The following is a 20,119-nucleotide window of genomic DNA, read 5'->3' as shown; positions in this document are numbered from 1 at the left end:
AGCCACCAATTTCAGTGGAAGTCAATGATAACAACGGCCAAACATTTTTCCCCACAAAAAATTTATGTGCAATAGAATTATTTTCATATGTCTCTCCATATGCCGATTTGTTAAGTCAATGTGTTATTTGAACAATGTAAATATTTTGTGAACGAATCAGGAGCAGTGTCACTGCATCTCAGGTGCTTATTGGATGATTTGGCGACGCCCAGAAAATGCACTTATTGTGGTGTCAAAACTCTGTTCACAAACCCATGGAAAGTAACCGTCACAAACATATTCGGCCTGAACATAACCAGCCTGAAGATAACTTCACATAAACACCGTTTACTGTCAGGTTCCGCCAAACGGCATTCTGGGAGAAAATTAACGCTGCTGAATCACTGTTATGCTTCTTTCATGGTGGGATTTCATCATTTGAATCGCCTTCATGATGCGATTTGTTTTCATTACACTTGAATGCTGTAGTCAAAATAGCAGGCAAGGGACTATTTATACCTTAGATTCTCAACCTCACTCCAAGGGAGCAATGTGTATACTGTTTTTTGTTCCAACGAGGATTTTTAAGAAGCTGTTCATTTTTCTTAAATAGGTGCTTTTCATGTTTAGAGGAATTATTTACCCTCTTCAGCCATACAGTATAATGTGAAAAAGTGCTAAGAATAAACTCCTATGTTGATATTATGCTTAGTATGCTATATGGCAAACAACTGCATAAAAAAGGTGAAATTAGGTGAATCTGAGGTCAATTCCTTTTAGGTCGTCCAACATTCTGTACAAACTTATTAACAATGAAGGCTTGGCTCATTATAATTTGCTTTGCCTTTGAGTTCTTCATTATCTACCAAACTGTTATTATTAGTGGCCTTGTGCCAACACTTTTATAAGAAACCTATTGATTCGCCTCTAATTTGATCATTTAAATAATCTTGCAATAACTTCTTAACCCTATTTTGAGTAATTGTTTGCAATGTATCATAATTAGCACAACATGAGCATCAGACTGTCATTCTTCAGGGAATGTTCCGGTATTTCCGACATAATGTGGCTTAAGAAGGTAAACGATCCCTGTAGGCATGAAAAGTGCCAAATTAAGTGAAAATTAACAGCTTGTTAAAATTCTGGGATTGCCACTCCAGTTGGAACAAAAATCCGGCACACACAGAAGTCCCCCTGGACTTGTAATGGGAGTAGCCCATAGAGTGGGACGCATCTGTCTAGTGAGACTAAGCAGGCAGCACACAGTTAACTTCAGGGTGGAATAGTGTGAACATATTTTAGGCGTTTAGCAGATGCTGTTAATTACAGTGAATTAGAGAGCTAACATTGTTCCCTTTGTACAGCTAGATATACACAGCAGCACTTCAGATTAAGTGCCTCGCTCGAAGGTACAATAACGCTGCCCGATCCGGGATTCAAGTATGCAACCTCAGAATTACAAAGCCCACGTCTCTGACCACTACACCCACTGATGTCTTTAACAGTGATAACACAGTTAAATAGTGCAGTCACATTCTGCTCAACATGGTAGAGCAAACAGCACTGAACCAACAACCACAATGGAGATTTTAGCAGGCACTGATCTTTTGGTGAACTTTATTAAGTTAAGTCTCATTAATGCCTGGCTAATAATTGCTGCACATTTAACGAGCATTTAACTGAAAGGACAGGGAAGTAATGTGGCAGTGAAATCTTTGGAAAGAGCAGATCTCTCTAAGCATACAGAGTGACTGCAGAATGAAAATACACTGTATAGACAGTCAGAACGAAAGAGCAAGAGGCCAGAGGAAGCTGGGATCTGCAAATAAGAAATATAAACGTAATGACAAAGGCATTGTCACCGCTCTCCCAAGCACAGTTATTGTGTTTATTTTTATAGGTATTTGATTTGTAAATCCACCTTCTCTCCTTTATGGCCATCTGTTCCAGACAGTCCAGGGTCTCCAGGAGAGCCCTGTAAATTGATGGGAGAAAACACACATCTATCAGCAAAGTGTTCAACAACCCCTCCCCTCTCCTTGCTGAACAAACACATCTATCAGCAAAGTGTTCAACAACCCCTCCCCTCTCCTTGCTGAACAAACACATCTATCAGCAAAGTGTTCAACAACCCCTCCCCTCTCCTTGCTGAACAAACACATCTATCAGCAAAGTGTTCAACATCCCCTTTCCTCTCCTTGCTGAATAAACACATCTATCAGCAAAGTGTTCAACAACCCCTCCCCTCTCCTTGCTGAATAAACACATCTATCAGCAAAGTGTTCAACAACCCCTCCCCTCTCCTTGCTGAATAAACACATCTATCAGCAAAGTGTTCAACAACCCCTCCCCTCTCCTTGCTGAATAAACACATCTATCAGCAAAGTGTTCAACAACCCCTCCCCTCTCCTTGCTGAATAAACACATCTATCAGCAAAGTGTTCAACAACCCCTCCCCTCTCCTTGCTGAATAAACACATCTATCAGCAAAGTGTTCAACAACCCCTCCCCTCTCCTTGCTGAACAAACACATCTATCAGCAAAGTGTTCAACAACCCCTCCCCTCTCCTTGCTGAACAAACACATCTATCAGCAAAGTGTTCAACAACCCCTCCCCTCTCCTTGCTGAATAAACACATCTATCAGCAAAGTGTTCAACAACCCCTCCCCTCTCCTTGCTGAATAAACACATCTATCAGCAAAGTGTTCAACAACCCCTCCCCTCTCCTTGCTGAACAAACACATCTATCAGCAAAGTGTTCAACAACCCCTCCCCTCTCCTTGCTGAACAAACACATCTATCAGCAAAGTGTTCAACAACCCCTCCCCTCTCCTTGCTGAACAAACACATCTATCAGCAAAGTGTTCAACAACCCCTCCCCTCTCCTTGCTGAACAAACACATCTATCAGCAAAGTGTTCAACAACCCCTCCCCTCTCCTTGCTGAACAAACACATCTATCAGCAAAGTGTTCAACAACCCCTCCCCTCTCCTTGCTGAACAAACACATCTATCAGCAAAGTGTTCAACAACCCCTCTCCTCTCCTTGCTGAACAAACACATCTATCAGCAAAGTGTTCAACAACCCCTCCCCTCTCCTTGCTGAACAAACACATCTATCAGCAAAGTGTTCAACAACCCCTCTCCTCTCCTTGCTGAACAAACACATCTATCAGCAAAGTGTTCAACAACCCCTCTCCTCTCCTTGCTGAACAAACACATCTATCAGCAAAGTGTTCAACAACCCCTCTCCTCTCCTTGCTGAACAAACACATCTATCAGCAAAGTGTTCAACAACCCCTCCCCTCTCCTTGCTGAACAAACACATCTATCAGCAAAGTGTTCAACAACCCCTCCCCTCTCCTTGCTGAACAAACACATCTATCAGCAAAGTGTTCAACAACCCCTCCCCTCTCCTTGCTGAACAAACACATCTATCAGCAAAGTGTTCAACAACCCCTCCCCTCTCCTTGCTGAACAAACACATCTATCAGCAAAGTGTTCAACAACCCCTCCCCTCTCCTTGCTGAACAAACACATCTATCAGCAAAGTGTTCAACAACCCCTCCCCTCTCCTTGCTGAACAAACACATCTATCAGCAAAGTGTTCAACAACCCCTCCCCTCTCCTTGCTGAACAAACACATCTATCAGCAAAGTGTTCAACAACCCCTCCCCTCTCCTTGCTGAACAAACACATCTATCAGCAAAGTGTTCAACAACCCCTCTCCTCTCCTTGCTGAACAAACACATCTATCAGCAAAGTGTTCAACAACCCCTCTCCTCTCCTTGCTGAACAAACACATCTATCAGCAAAGTGTTCAACAACCCCTCCCCTTTCATTGCTGAGAAAACACATCTATCAGCAAAGTGTTCAACAACCCCTCTCCTCTCCTTGCTGAACAAACACATCTATCAGCAAAGTGTTCAACAACCCCTCTCCTCTCCTTGCTGAACAAACACATCTATCAGCAAAGTGTTCAACAACCCCTCCCCTCTCCTTGCTGAACAAACACATCTATCAGCAAAGTGTTCAACAACCCCTCTCCTCTCCTTGCTGAACAAACACATCTATCAGCAAAGTGTTCAACAACCCCTCCCCTCTCCTTGCTGAACAAACACATCTATCAGCAAAGTGTTCAACAACCCCTCTCCTCTCCTTGCTGAACAAACACATCTATCAGCAAAGTGTTCAACAACCCCTCTCCTCTCCTTGCTGAACAAACACATCTATCAGCAAAGTGTTCAACAACCCCTCCCCTTTCATTGCTGAGAAAACACATCTATCAGCAAAGTGTTCAACAACCCCTCTCCTCTCCTTGCTGAACAAACACATCTATCAGCAAAGTGTTCAACAACCCCTCTCCTCTCCTTGAGGAACAAACACATCTATCAGCAAAGTGTTCAACAACCCCTCCCCTCTCCTTGCTGAACAAACACATCTATCAGCAAAGTGTTCAACAACCCCTCTCCTCTCCTTGCTGAACAAACACATCTATCAGTAAAGTGTTCAACAACCCCTCTCCTCTCCTAGCTGAGCAAACACATCTATCAGCAAAGTGTTCAACAACCCCTCCCCTTTCATTGCTGAGAAAACAAATCTATCAGCAAAGTGTTCAACAACCCCTCCCCTTTCATTGCTGAGAAAACACATCTATCAGCAAAGTGTTCAACAACCCCTCCCCTTTCATTGCTGAGAAAACACATCTATCAGCAAAGTGTTCAACAACCCCTCCCCTTTCATTGCTGAGAAAACACACATCTATCAGCAAAGTGTTCAACAACCCCTCCCCTTTCATTGCTGAGAAAACACACATCTATCAGCAACGTTTCCAGCAACCCTCCTCTCTCGATGCAGAAGACAGAATGTTCCAGAGAAACATTTTCACAGGATGGGGATACTGAGACCCCCCCACTCCCCCGTCTCCGTGTTTGGATGAAGACAGATGCTCATTACGGAAGGCAGGTGTGCTGGGAACAGATTGGGTCTGTGCCCGTGTTCATCGCACATGAAGCTCTCAAATCTCACTGCTTCCGCTAATTAATTCTCAAATTTCATTACTGATCATCTATGTAACAATTCAGCATTTTGTTTCATTGGTTTTTTTTCCCCTAGAAGTGATGATGAGGGACGCAAGAGGAGCAATGTGAGAAAGGAGGAGAGAGCGGCCCCTCTTACCGCATCTCCGGGAGGTCCTTGGGGTCCCATGGGTCCTGGCAGGCCCTCTGTGCCCTGAAAGCCAAAAGGACAAGGCACATTATGACCTGAGCTTGGCTTACAGAATATGGCAACACCTGTATGGCCAATCAGATAAAGGCTGGCCGTGTCTAAGCAAATCACAGCTCTAGTCAGAGTGTGCCGAGACCCAATTGAGACACATAAAAGATATGCTCTTTTGGCAGGCCGGCTTATTCACTGTACACCCCACACTCAATATCATATGAAATAGCTGTAAATTGTGTTTTCCTTTCAAGCCTCAACCTTGGAGAATGCAGAAAAAATTTCCGAAAGATGAGCTGCCGGTGTGTCCTACAGGCTAAAAGCTTCCTTCTGTTCAAACAAATGAAAATTCTGTGGAAAAGGATTTCCGAGTCCTTTGATTTTCCACACTCTGAAACCTGTGGCACTTTAACTCAGAGGACATCTTGACCACAACAGTTCTTCAAATTTATGTGGGAAAGGAAGCTAAAAAGCTTTAAAGTGACATATATTTAAAAAGTCTGTGACTGTTGTGAAGGCCTGATTCTGACACACACCGACTGTGTTAAGGCCTGATTCTGACACACACTGACTGTGTTAAGGCCTGATTCTGACACACACTGACTGTGTTAAGGCCTGATTCTGACACAGACAGGCCTGATTCTGACACAGACAGGCCTGATTCTGTGTTTTTTAATATATATATATTATATGTTTTGTGTGTATTTAAAAACATATATAATATATATATATATATTATATATGTTTTTAAATACACACAAAACATGATTAGGTTTAAACTTGGGAAATATTAAAGACCATTTCCCCTCTTTAATTGTAACTATTGACTCAAATACTCCTGACTGAGGAATGCAGTGGAACATAGGCTGTGGCGATGGACATGAAAAAGGAAAATACTAAGGACCTGACCTGAATGTCCTCAGTGGTAGTTACCTCGATGGTGTGTTGTAATTATTCTAGAGACGGCAATCACACACAGATCCAGTTCAGTGCTGGGCTAAATTCAGGTGAGGAAGCCTGCCCACTGATACGCTCCTGAAGGCCAGTTTATAGCGAGGTGATGCATATCGCTACATGGTCATCAGCATTCCATTATCGCTCCACTTTCATTTTGAAGGCTTTCACTCATAAAAAGTAGAAACTAAGAACGCATTGCCAACGTGGAGTCATTGCGAGCTGAAGACATGGAAAGCTTGTTGATAAGACTTCCCTAAAAATGATTACAGATGCGAACGTTCTATAATAAGGTTGTCATGTCTCAGCGGGGTGGCCTGTAGCGTAGTGGTTAAGGTAAATGACTGGGACCCGCAAGGTCGGTGGTCCGATCCCCGGTGTAGCCACAATAAGATCTGCACAGCCGTTGGGCCCTTGAGCAAGGCCCTTAACCCTGCATTGCTCCATGGGAGGATTGTCTCCTGCTTAGTCTAATGAACTGTAAGTCGCTTTGGATAAAAGTGTCTGCCAAATGACATATAATGTAATGTAGTCCATCTTTCTAGTATAAAGTAAAAGTCACATCCAACCATAAAATGTGATAATTGGAGGTGGGAACGATCATACGTATGCGAAGTATAAACTGGCCTTTACACACCTTTAACACAGACAATGTTACAATCCCAGTTAGACCTGAAGCAGATCCACTGGGATCAAAACCTTGTCTGTACGAAAGGTGCGTGGTAATTGTTCACTGTTAACGAACAGGCCCGGAGATCTCTCCCCCGCTCCACCGTCTCAGAGCCTGACCCAGGTGAGACCGCGGGTCGTTGCGGTTCAGTGGACCGTGAGTGCTATTCGTTTGGGCGACGCACCTCTGCCCCTGGAGGTCCCTCTGGGCCCAGCGGTCCAGGGCTTCCCTTCACTCCCTCGGAGAGAAAGAACACGAAAAAGAGAGGGAGAGAAGAAAAAACATTTAATTTCAGGTCTGCACAATTACAGCACAACGGAGAGCGTTGAGCTACAGATCCACAGAAAACCCATCCTTGCGATGTGTCCAGATGTTTACTTCCCTTTCTTCCTTTTCAGAGTCATAGCACAATACCAGTCCGGTTATTTCTCGCTTTATAAATCAAAGAATACCTTTATCATGACTAAAGAGTGAACTGCATTCAGTTCGAAAGCCTTCAATTGGGTCCTCGGGCAAAGCAGTTATTTTGTGTGACTGGAGATATGTGTGTGTTTGTGTGTGTGTATGCGTTGTGCATTGCGTGTGTGTGTATTTGTGTGTGCCTGCGTGTTTGTGTGTGTGCATCTGTGTGTATTTGTGTATGAACTGTGCATTGCGTGTGTGTGTATTTGTGTGTGCCTGCGTGCTTGTGTGTGCCTACATGTGTGTGTGTGTGTCTGTGTGTATTTGTGTATGAACTGTGCATTGCGTGTGTGTATGTGTGTGTGCCTGTGTGTTTGTGTTACCTTTAGGCCATGAGGTCCTTGGATGCCAAAATCACCCTGTCGACATTGGGAAAGAGAAAGAGAAAAAATGATGTTTGTCTAGCTTATTCTTTTTTCTTTAATTGAAACATAAAAAAACTAGACAATACAGACATACACAATAACACATCAAAGTCCGCTTTGGTTTATTGATAAGCCTTGTTTGACAAGCTAACTGCTTTCCATTCAAAGCCTTCCCTTTAATCTTCTTTCAGAAACAACATGCTGGTTTTTAATTCCTCCGTGCTCGGGTACAATAGCCGTGTTCCTTTACCCACCAGACTCTCTGTTACCCACAATTCCATCCGACGAATACATTATCATTTACACTAAATAATGCTTTTTACTCAATACTGGTCCCTGTCAATCAACGCGTTCCCTGTGTATGGAAGCGCTGTTTCCCTTGTGTGAATAGACTGTGCGCACCCTGTGTGTGTGTGTTGTTATTGCTCTGTATATTCAAACTGTTTATCCACGGCATGTGTTTCACTCGTGTGTACTTTGATATTTTTGACTGGTTTAATGATGAAAAATGCCGGGAAATCGTGAAATTAAGTAAATTTACTCTGGGAATGCTGTTTGCTTACAACCAGTGTAATAAGCTGAAGAGAATGTCAAGTAAAAGATCTAAAGCAGAAATGGATGAACACTGACCCATTTCCCACACAGTGTGCACAAAGCGTGTCTGTGGGTAGCACAGAATACACCATAATATGAACTGAACACAGATCATTATTTCTATTTGTAACAAACTGCAGATAAACACAACTGCAATTATTACTGTGATTCACAATATAAGTTACAGCAAATTCAAGAGCTGTCCCCCTCAGCACAAAACAGTTTTATTCACATTACAGTAAACTGTAAAATACACGGTACTAAAGAGGATAGGTACATTTAGGCAATACAAAAAAACGTTTAAAATAAAAATAAGCAATTTTCGGAATGTTCGACCTTCCAACACTACTATGATGAAATGCACATTTTCAAATATCACACATTATACATTTGTATATTGCGAATGCATACCTGGTCACCTTTCTCTCCTTTCTGTCCCTTTTCCCCTTCTTCTCCCTCAGAGGTCGAAGGTCAGAGAGAAAAGGACGAAAAGTTAGCAAGGCCTGCTACATCTCTGCCTCAGCACAGGTTCCACAGTGCCATGAGTGCTAAATGCTAATGCTAACATTAAGGCACTTCTAAAGGCTCTAATCTCAGATGAAATATCATACCAGCACAACCTGTATTAGTATAATACACTGGGCATATCCTCTGCTGTGTTATCTCATACAGCAGATGCAACACACTTGGTTATGTGCAGCAATTTACTCACAATCTTTGAGGGAAGGATCTAATTTCACACAAACATATTACCAGACACAGGGATTGACTCATTGACAGACTTACTGATTGTTTGACTGACGGCTGACTGATCAGCTGGCTCCCCTGCTGTAAAACCCAGCTCTGCCAGCTCTGCCAGCTCTGCCAGCTCTGCCAGCTTGACATCATGAACACTGAGCCGGCAAAGCTGGTTATAAGCTGCCCTAGCTGGGTATGAGCTGGTCAACCAGCTATCAGCCGTTTCAAAACACAGCTTGAGTTGGTCAAACCACGTCAGAGCTGGTCAAACCATGTCAGAGCTGGTCGGAAGTGGTCAACCAGCTACAAGCTGTTTCAAAACCTAGATTGAGCTGTTTTGTTCAGCAGGGTAATTTACAGGCCAGGTTAAAGTGTCGCACGAGGGCCATTAACACAGAGCTGGAGTGAAAATGAAAGGCAGTGCGATTGGCATCATCCCTCATCATGTGCACTTACAGGCCCGGAAAGATGCCTCAAGCCATGCGCTGTCATCACCTGGAGAGAAACAGACAAACAGACTGAGTTCCCCGCGGTCCCACGGGCACATTAAAGCGAGGGGACATTAATCTGAGGTCCTGACTCACTGCGGGCATTAAAGACATCATGACCCTCTGCGCAAAGAGGAGGGGGTTCCCCGGTGCCCTGGCTAAATTCGCAGCCCGGCTCTTTCAACCTGCCGCCTCGTCCCCTGATTAACGTGTGCTCTCCGTGTTAGATACTGTTCAACGATTTTAAATGAGCATTGCATTTGGTTTGCCACCAATGCCTTTTCAATATAAATGGGTGAAGCGACTTAGGTCTAACAATGCTAGCTAGCTGATTAGCCGCTTACCCGGTAAGAAAGGTAAGAACAGATATTACACTGACAATGTGGTATTTCTCTCACCATCCCCGTCGGCAGCCATTTTAGTTCGGTGCGCACGGCCTTTTCATACGTTAGCCACCGTTAGCCGTCCCGCACGCGCGTCTGATCAAGGCCTCTGCCCGTTAACCAGCACAAAGCACAGGAGGGTTCACTGAGTTCTCATTCTACGCATTCGGAGCGTGATGGTGGGAGGAGGAGGAGGAGGGGGGCATCGTTAAAATTTAACTGTCACAAGCTCTCACTGGCTTTTAAGTCTCTCCCCTCTGATGTGTTAAAAAAGCCCTTTTCTGCCATGGCAATATAACATTGATGGCAAGAGAACATTTTTCACAAACTTCTTCTGGAAAAGCAGCCTGTGCGCTGCAGAATGCTAAAAAGGCATTATGTGGCATTTGAGCCAACCGTTCCCCTTTGCAATGAGGGCAATTATTACCTCGCCTTTTTACTGACACGCAAGGGTTATATATGCGATGTAATTGGCACCCGAGATTATAAAGCTTACGACTTTACCAAGCATCTCCCAGGATTTTATTTTTTATTACATTCATTTTGTGTCAGACGATACGTCCAAAACATTAATTTCCAGACCGAATTTGAACCCAAAGGTGAGGCAGAAATGAAAAATAGAACTCTGCCCTTCCAACAGCGGACAACTGCATCGAGAGTCGAATTTAGAGGTAACCGCGGAACAGAAAGGTCTAAAAAGGGAGCGGAAATGTTTTTAGGCGGAAAAGTACAAAGTGAAAAAGGGCTCTTGATCTGTGGGAGACTGATTAAGGGGGCCAGACAGAGAGCATCCATCCTCACTGTACGAGCCATCCCCAGGCTGATCAGCTTCTCACCGGCAAAACACCAGCGCTGCCTTTTCAAATGATTCGCAATTAACGGCAACAAAACACCCGACCCTGAGCGATGGGGCCCTGCTAAACCCTGAAAGGAGCCATTCGCTGCTGCAGTCTATCGCCTCAATGCCGTGTTTATTTCTTCTTCTTTCTTTTTTTTGCTTTCAGAGGCTGATTTCATTTTACAACCCTGCCCCCACCCCCCACCCCCACCCCCCCGCCTCACTTTAAAGTGAACAACTTCCACAAAAGTAGTAACACGGGCGAAGATGAATCATCGGCGATGGGCTGATTTCCTCAGAGAGAGAGCCTCTCTCATATCAGGGTTTATGGCGAGTGCCTGCTCCCTGACTCTCACCACCCCCCTGAGGGAGAGCGAGTCACGGCACTCCCTGTGCCGGCCCCTAATAACGCGCACACACGGCAGGAACGGGCGAGGAACCGTACCAACATTGTGGGAACATGTAGGAATTGGAAAATGATGTGAACATGGGGGTTGCTTTCTCCTTGTCTAAACAATAATGTTTTTTATATCTGTCCCCCGCTAAGCTCCCTTCCGGCAGAGTAATATACAGCAGCAGTCCTGTGTGTGTTTTTTCTACTTCTTATCTGTGTCTGTCCAGGAACCTTAACAGTCTCAGAGAACTACAAATACTTCTACTCCTCTCCACGATCATGTAATAAAGCTGGACCAAGACTGAAGTCTGAAGTCAGACAGAATTATTCTGAACTGAATTATTCCTGGACGGAACATCGTAGGAACATCGGGAGAACATCGGGAGAACTATGTAAGCTGTGGCAGAACTAGCTGGCACAACTGTGTGTCAGGTGTGCACGGCGATGATGTCATGGTACCTCTCGTGTTTGGGGAAAGGGGGCGATCTGTCCCCATACTCACCGGGCCTGGCGGTCCACGTGCGCCTGCTTCACCCTGGGAGAAAAATAAAAACCGCTGCTGACTCAAAATGACAGAAATGCAGTAATTGGGGGAGGACTGGGAGAAAAAGAAGGAGGATAATGGCTGTTTTTCTAAAATAAACCTCGACGGCACTCTGTACGACAGCACAAAACCAGAGGAGCAGAAGCGGACAGGGTGAGGTCAGAGGTCAGCGAGGCTGCCAGGGCGGATTGGGATGGAACCCCTGTGTCTGCTGAAGAGATTTCTGGCAGGCCCTGACCGAGGAACGGGATCCATGGGAACGTGATGTTTTGTGATGTTCCCACCACCTCTCTGGCTGTCTCTGGGCTCTGAAAGGCTTGGAGGCTAAGCCCAGGCCAAGATCCCTGCTACCTTCCAACTTTTTTAATCTTTACTTTTAAAAACCTTTGGGGTTGTTTTTTCAAAACTTCAGCAATATTGGATTTCTGTATATCCAAAGAAAAAGGGCTCATTCTGAAAATTACTACTGAGAAGCGTATTACCCTTTCCAAGAAAAGTGGAGCTGCATTTGAGAGCCTACGTCTGACCCACTGCTTTTGGTCCGTGTTGAATATTTAGCGAAGTCAAAGGTGATCCGCGATGACACGGTTCAGCGGTCGCTGTGATTGCTGAACAACCATTTTGTAAAGAATATTATGAAGAGCCATTGACACTGGCTTTGCTTTAATCAGATAAAGGTACAGGGTCTGGGTTCAGCTGGGTTAAACGGTCGTTTGGTCTCGCTGAACGTCCATGAAGGGTGGAATACACACGACAGACGCAGACGAACCGTGTTTGATAGCGCCCGTGAATCCAGCCTTTTGATATACTGCTTCATGTCTTCCCGACATCAAACAATCACGAAACAAACGCACATCAGAAGAACGCGTCAGAGTGAGGTCACTTTCATGGCCAGACAGAGCGCAGAGAAAGTCGTGTCGCAGGCTGGCAATCCACCGCTGATATCCTCACAAAGCAAGGACCTTGAAACGAAAACACAACTTCAAAAGAGCGGGATAATATTTTTCTGCTTCATTTTTGTAGCCAGATATTTATTCCCCTATTTAAAGGCATTAAATTCACACACATGCGTTGGGTGACAACTGTGGCATAAACAGCGTGATCCATCTTGCAGATTGAGAAGGTACTGCTCACAGGAAGAGGAAATGAGCAGCGCTCATAGACTGCAGTGCATTAAGCGTAGTGCACACAGTGTACTGGCTCTTTTCTGCTCTGCTCCGTCACGACTCACACATCAGTTCAGGTAAAGCGGCCCTCCTTCAGTGGGCTGGGTAATGAGCTTTCACTCTGGAGCCCAGACAGAACATGCACTGCAGGAGCAAAATCACATACACATACAGGCATGCATACTGTACACGTATATACACACACACACACACAGTCATACACACACTCACACACACACACACACTCACACACTCACACGCACAGATACATATACATACACACTCACACGCACAGACACATATACACACACACACACACACACGCACTCACACAGAGACACTCATACACACACACACACACTCACACACAGACACTAATACACACACTCACACACAGACACTCATACACACACTCACACACACACACACACACTCACACACACACTCACACACACACACACACTCACACACACACACACTCACACACAGACACTCATACACACACTCACACACACACACACACACACACACACACTCACACACACACACACACACACACACACACACACTCACACACACACACAGTAAACTGTACCTTCTCTCCTTTTGCTCCCCCGTGCCCTGCTCCACCCGGCTGACCCTACACAAGTGAAACAGGAAACAGGAAGAGGTGATTAAATAAAGCCCCGCTCAGAGCCTCAGACAGGGTCAATGAAGAAGCTCCGCTGGAGAATACCTACAGGCTCTCCTGAGTCGCCCTTCTCTCCGCCTGACCCCCGGTCACCTTTCTCCCCCTGCAGGAAACACACACACACACACACACACACACACACACCAGGTGACAAACACAAACCCACACAAGAGTCACCTTCTCCCCCGGAGCAATTACATCCAGGAATTACTGTAAACGTGTGGTTCAAAGCTGGCCCCCCGCTGTGACCCCACACTGCCGCACCCCCGCTGACTGCTTCCCTTCCACAACAGGGAGCGGAGCAAGGGCAGTGCAGTCTGCCTGACGGCCAGGAGAGGGCGCTTTGTCACTGCGGATGAATCCTGAATCTGTGCACATCCATGCCATTGCTTTCTTCAAGTAAAATGTTTTTGGAATCAGTGGCAGCAGCGTTATATAATTTGAAGGCAAACATGTACAAGGTCATGAAGGTGAAACAGCTCTGTTTATGGAGTGTAGTTTGTTGAGTCTCATGTCAGTCCTTGCTCAATGCAAATTGACTGAGATTCTCTTTAGCTACTGTACAGTCACAAATTAAGACATGAGGGAATTCTGCAGGATATCAAACTGCCTGTAAAACAACTGATAACCAAATAATCACAGAAAACAGCCCTCACGCAGCGACTCGGAGGGAAGGTGAATGAAACAGGAGAACGCAGTGGGGTTTGAGAATGCAGTGGGGTTTGATGACACAGTGGGGTTTGAGAATGCAGTGGGGTTTGAGGACGCAGTGGGGTTTGAGAATGCAGTGGGGTTTGAGGACGCAGTGGGGTTTGAGAATGCAGTGGGGTTTGAGGACGCAGTGGGGTTTGAGAATGCAGTGGGGTTTGAGGACGCAGTGGGGTTTGAGAATGCAGTGGGGTTTGATGACGCAGTGGGGTTTGAGAATGCAGTGGGGTTTGAGGACGCAGTGGGGTTTGAGAATGCAGTGGGGTTTGAGGACGCAGTGGGGTTTGATGACGCAGTGGGGTTTGAGAATGCAGTGGGGTTTGAGGACGCAGTGGGCTACACCGAGGCTTGAACCACCAACCCTCCTGGTCCCATTCATGTATCATAACTACTAGATACATGCTGCTGGTGTGCGTGCATCTGTTCAGACATTTGACTAGGGACCCAGGGCCTACCGTGGGACAGCACAGCCGGATTTAATTATCACACACCAGGTCGAACACAAGGACGCTGACGACAGCAGGACTTAATGACATAATCCCACCTTACATCTTTTGAAAGTATCTCTCCCTCTGTAAAAAACACATTCCCCTCAGTGGACAGATTAAAACAGAGATGAACAAATGTAAGAATGGCAGGCTTTTATCTTGTACGTATGTACTTCAGAAACCATTAACTGTTCCACCTTTTTAATTACAGCTTTTTGGAATCCTCTGTTCCTCCTGGTTGTGAAAGCATGGCTGTATAAATGCCAGGTCTCTCTCTCTCTCTCCTTCCCCTCTCGCTCCTTCCCTCCCTACCTCTCTCTTGCTCTCTCTCCCTTGCAACATAACACAAAAGCAAACAGCTAGTAATTGTTTTTGTCAGTCATTTTAATGCACTATTAGCCTTGCGCTGTACAAAAATAGACAGTGTTTATGTTCCAACTCTTGCTAGTTACTTGGCTCCTTCCTGCAGTATATGGTTTATGTATGTGGGCCATTTGTGCCGCATCTTTCCATTCCCACATCACAGTTATGTGTTTATTTGTACATAATTATTTTATTAAATTCAGGGACCTCAAAATGTAGTGTATGTTTCTGAGGCAATGGACACCACAATCTAAATGACTTCTTTTGGGCAGTAAATTTGTGACGGTAGATAAGAAAGCCAAAGAATATTAAAGGGAAATAGAGTCTGCGGGCGCAGCAGTGAGACTGATCTGGGATCAGCTCCAGGGAAAGAGCATCGGGACCTGGCACACTGTACAGGACGGCTTGTTTACTCTGAGCAATCTCCAGCTCTCTCCAAGAGCAATTAAGCCCGTTTGTGAGCTGGCTGCCGGAGTCGGGGTGGATGTTCGCTCATGTAGTGCTTTATCTCCTCTCCCCCTCTGCGCTGGGAGAGCCATTCTTTAAGAGGCTGAAATGTTTGCGGTTACACGGTGGGCAGTGAGTGCACCACGGCCCCCAGCGCAGATGTTCTGAGCCCCGGGTCCCAGGAACCCGCGACGGAAAGGCAACAGGCTGAATTTACCCTCTGCCTCTCTACATGTCACAACACCAGTGTCCCCGTCACAACACACATCTGGGCTCAGTATTTTTGGGAGGCTCTCAAATTCTCCAGGTAAAAGTCCCCTGGCTTAGCTCATGACATGGATGCAATGCAGAGAAGACTCTACTGCATATGTCATAGCAGTCAAACTGAAAAATCGTAGCCAAATCACATCACCAAACATTATGCGCAGCGTGTCCACAGTGATCTGGGTTCAGTCAAGGGTGTGCGGGGGAATGGACACTTCCTGGTTTATGCCCCAAGGTTAAAGGTCAGGCAGGACACTGATCCACAGAGTGGTGTAACCATGAAAGATGACGATGAGCCCAGAACAAACAGAGACTAGAGAGTATACTAGAGACTAAAACAGAAATAAACAAACTTTTTCTTGTGTGTACTTCGGAACAGTTGTGTGTTTTAATTACGGCTTTTTGAATTCTCTGCTCCTTCTCCGTTGTGAAAGCTTGGCAGAATAAAAGCCAGGTGCCATTGTCAGGGCCGCGGTCAACAATTATGACTCCAGATCCACTGCTGGCAGTGTCATCAGAAAGACAACAACACGCTAACAACAGAATGGCTTAATGACATAATAGCCCCTTCCGTCTGCAGAAAGCATCTCAAAGGCTTTTCAATTTTCCAAAATAGCAAAGAGCCACTGCAAGCAGAACAGGAACAAGACTCCTCATGTTATCCAGAGCCTGTGATGTCACCGCTTCGGGGGGCCAGGTTATTTGACACGCACTTGCGGGCACTGCAAGTTTTCCAGGTCAGTCAATCCGAGGGCCAGTCAATTGCGGGGTGTTGGGGGTGATGGGATACTTGAGGCCTGACCAATGATATCGAAGTCTGGGTTACGGCCAGTGTCCTAGAAACACTGGGCTGAAATCCTGGGGGGGGGGCGGAGTTGTGGGCAGGGTGGGGGAGTGGGGTGTGGCTGCAGTGTGCCCGTGGGTACAGGTGTGGGACAGTCACACACGGTGTCACACACTTACACGTTTGGGAAAGGATGTACAGGACCTCCGGGGGTCATTTATGCTCCAGATGGCAGATAGGCCATTTTAAAATAAACACTGTGGAAAACAAGCTCTTGTTTGGGTCTTACCTTGATATCTGCCCCTTCTGAGATGGCCCTCTCTCCCTGTGAGAAAGAAAGGGAGGATACACACACACACACACACACAAAGTCACTCCAAAGGCCTTTGTCACAGAATTCTCCCCCATTTCGATGTCAGTTTCACACAAAAGTGATGAATCACTCGAGTTAAAAGCCATTTAACTTTAATATTACTCTCTCTGCAGTTCCACGTTGTAATACAGATTATCCCTGACGATAGCGGCCCCTGATTGTCGGCTTGAACCTGACAAGCTCCCATTAGACTGCACACATTACTAAGCAAAACATACAATCATATGAAAGAAGAATTTTCTTCTGAATTGATGTTGATTTTTAAAAAAATTGTAAGTAAACTGCAGTAGACTGTAAGTAAAGTAGACTATAAATGGGATATTGATTTAATATCAATCCAGAACCAAACTGCATCCGCTGCGGTTCTCCCGTGGTCCGTGCCTCGTGCGGTGCATGCTCTTATGCAGTGCACACTAGCCAGTCAGCAGGGATGTTCTGATTCAAGACGGAATCAATACGTATGATTGTTTTTTTATGAGCTGATTCCAGATTTATGTTCAGAATTGTTGTATTGAATTCTTGTTATGTTCTTATGAAATCCACACGCGGCCCATGAAGTAGTGTGTGGTTTCCCGTTTTCAGTTTGACAGGAACGGGGCAGGGACAGGAATCAGGGTGGGGTGGGGTTTTGGGTGTGTCCTGAGGTACCATACCCCCCTGTTGCAGAAATAGCCTCAGAGCAGAGGGTATAGGTCACACAGTCATCTTCACACAGTTCTTCTTCATTATATTTCACACAGTCCTCCAGGTTCTTCTTCTTTGGTCTCATTCCCGGCGTGAGCATCGCGCGCCGTGCGGGGACTCCGCTAGCACACGCCGCCAGCTCCGTGCTTAATTAGCACTGCATGTTTCCTGCTAATGACCTGCCGATCCAACTGTCCTGAACTTGAAGAAGAATCGTTATCCAATCAGAGGGTTGCGACTGCACTGAATTACTTGCAAAACCACCCGGCCCAAAGTACGTGGGCGCGACAATGTGACTCATCTCGCCAGTTCCCCCGCTGATAAAGGTCCTTTTCAAATTGACAATTACTTTTCAAATGACCTTGCGTTTAAGAGGCTCGTCATCCATTAGCACTCAGTTCTGAAAGTTGTTGTAATGTCTTGTTTTGGGAGACAGGTTTTTGGGAATGAATAGTTCTGGGGTCCATCTTTCTAACTGCTCAAAATGGCCTCTTTATCATATTAGCTCCAATGAGGAATACATCTCCTGAATGAACGGTGCTTGCTGTGCTACTTCTAAAGGAAATTCACTTATTTATATTTAGTAAAAGTATAATACAATTCTTTAGGTGCGCCAAAATATACAATATTCTCAGTTTGACACATTTAAAACTACTGTGTTCCACTGAGTGACTCTTAAACCAGCTCTAAACCAGTGCATCTTGGGAGTTGTAGTTCAGTTGCACTGTAGTGGGTATCAGGCAGCTGCATGGCACTGTTCTGGAGCGTGTGCAGCTTGCCAGACAGCAGCTGAAGGTGTGGGATGGAGCTACAGACTCTGCAGAAACTTACCGGGGGCCCTGGGAGGCCACGTTCGCCTGGCTTCCCTCTGCGACCCTATTCAGGGAGGGAGGGAGAGGGAGAGGGGGAGGGAGAGAGCGAGAGAAAAAAAAGAGAGAGAGGAGGGGGGAGAGAGAGGGGGAGAGAGAGAGGGGGAGAAAGAGAAAGAGATTTACAGCGTCTTCCAAAATAACAAAATAGATTTTTGCTTTATACTTCTGCATCAGCTTTTCTTCCATGGCATTATGTTTTACCATTTTACTATAACCGCTGTTTTGGTGTCCCCCCATTTTCAGCTGTATACACACACTCTCAGTCAAAGCAGCCTACACTCAGAGTACACACATATGCACTCCGCCCTGTACAAACACCCCACACACACACTGCACACACATAAACATGAGCACAGCCGCACTGCGTATTCACACAAAGACACGTAGCTTCACGAAAACGCGGGGTCTAATGTGTGAAGGCTGTGTACACTCGTGCTCCCACACAAACAGACAGCAGGAGGAGAAGATCAAAGATCCTCCCGGCGCTCCATTCACTCCTCCTTTGATACTGCAGCGTTTGACGCGGCGTGCCCCCGAACACAAAGACAGGAGAGAGAGCGCCCTTCTCGTTCACACCGGCTGTACGGCGTGCCCCCGAACACAAAGACAGGAGAGAGAGCGCCCTTCTCGTTCACACCGGCTGTACGGCGTGCCCCCGAACACAAAAACAGGAGAGAGAGCGCCCTTCTCGTTCACACCGGCTGTACGGCCTGCCCCCGAACACAAAGACAGGAGAGAGAGCGCCCTTCTCGTTCACACCGGCTGTACGGCGTGCCCCCGAACACAAAGACAGGAGAGAGAGCGCCCTTCTCGTTCACACCGGCTGTACGGCCTGCCCCCGAACACAAAGACAGGAGAGAGAGCGCCCTTCTCGTTCACACCGGCTGTACGGCGTGCCCCCGAACACAAAGACAGGAGAGAGAGCGCCCTTCTCGTTCACACCGGCTGTACGACGTGCCCCCGAACACAAAGACAGGAGAGAGAGCGCCCTTCTCGTTCACACCGGCTGTACGACGTGCCCCCGAACACAAAGACAGGAGAGAGAGCGCCCTTCTCGTTCACACCGGCTGTACGACGTGCCCCCGAACACAAAGACAGGAGAGAGAGCGCCCTTCTCGTTCACACCGGCTGTACGACGGGCCGGGCCCAGCAGGAACGCAGCCTCAGCAGGGCCGCAGTCACGGGACGGTGAAGGGGCGCGGAGGTCACGTCCCGTTCTGAGGGACCCCGATGGAACATCCGTCCGCGGAGGACCCTTCCTTTTGAAGTGGAGTCGCCACGGCAACGAGAGCAAGGCAGCATTCTGACAGCGCTCTGAAAACCCACCAACCCGCAACCTGCGGCCAGGTTTTCCATCTCCCTCCGATGGAATCAGACATTTTCATAACGCTGAAAATCGTCAAAGAGAACGCTGTCAGCAATGCATTGAGCGACTACAACAGCAAGCCTCCACCAAAGCCTTCTCAGCTTTCCTCCAGGGAACTTACGAGCACGATAACAAGGGATTCTTCATTTTAGGAAAAAACATTTATTTAACCTTGAAAATAATTTAGGATTTTTGAGCAAGAGTTTATATAAGCTATTGTTACAAAATTCTCCATGACCTATGAAAAGATACATTTTGAAAAGAGCATTAAAATGAAAGCCGAA

General features: G+C 46.2%; 1 protein-coding gene across 1 annotated transcript in view; it reads right to left on the bottom strand.

Annotated features, from left to right (window-relative positions):
- Window positions 1–20,119, bottom strand: part of LOC133118567 (collagen alpha-1(XXII) chain) — a 115,676-nt gene that overhangs the window by 24,210 nt on the left and 71,347 nt on the right. Inside the window, exons 19-29 of the mRNA XM_061228668.1 lie at window positions 18,429–18,473; window positions 16,830–16,865; window positions 13,536–13,589; window positions 13,391–13,435; window positions 11,588–11,620; window positions 9,439–9,477; window positions 8,656–8,700; window positions 7,609–7,644; window positions 7,008–7,061; window positions 5,158–5,211; window positions 1,901–1,954 (exon numbers count right to left, since the gene is read on the bottom strand). Coding sequence (XP_061084652.1) covers window positions 1,901–1,954; window positions 5,158–5,211; window positions 7,008–7,061; window positions 7,609–7,644; window positions 8,656–8,700; window positions 9,439–9,477; window positions 11,588–11,620; window positions 13,391–13,435; window positions 13,536–13,589; window positions 16,830–16,865; window positions 18,429–18,473 — 495 coding nt within the window. The remainder of the gene's footprint in view (window positions 1–1,900; window positions 1,955–5,157; window positions 5,212–7,007; window positions 7,062–7,608; window positions 7,645–8,655; window positions 8,701–9,438; window positions 9,478–11,587; window positions 11,621–13,390; window positions 13,436–13,535; window positions 13,590–16,829; window positions 16,866–18,428; window positions 18,474–20,119) is intronic.

This window comes from Conger conger, chromosome 18 (assembly GCF_963514075.1).
Source record: "Conger conger chromosome 18, fConCon1.1, whole genome shotgun sequence".
Classification (NCBI taxonomy): domain Eukaryota; kingdom Metazoa; phylum Chordata; class Actinopteri; order Anguilliformes; family Congridae; genus Conger; species Conger conger.
This window is presented reverse-complemented; position numbering and strand designations above follow the sequence as displayed.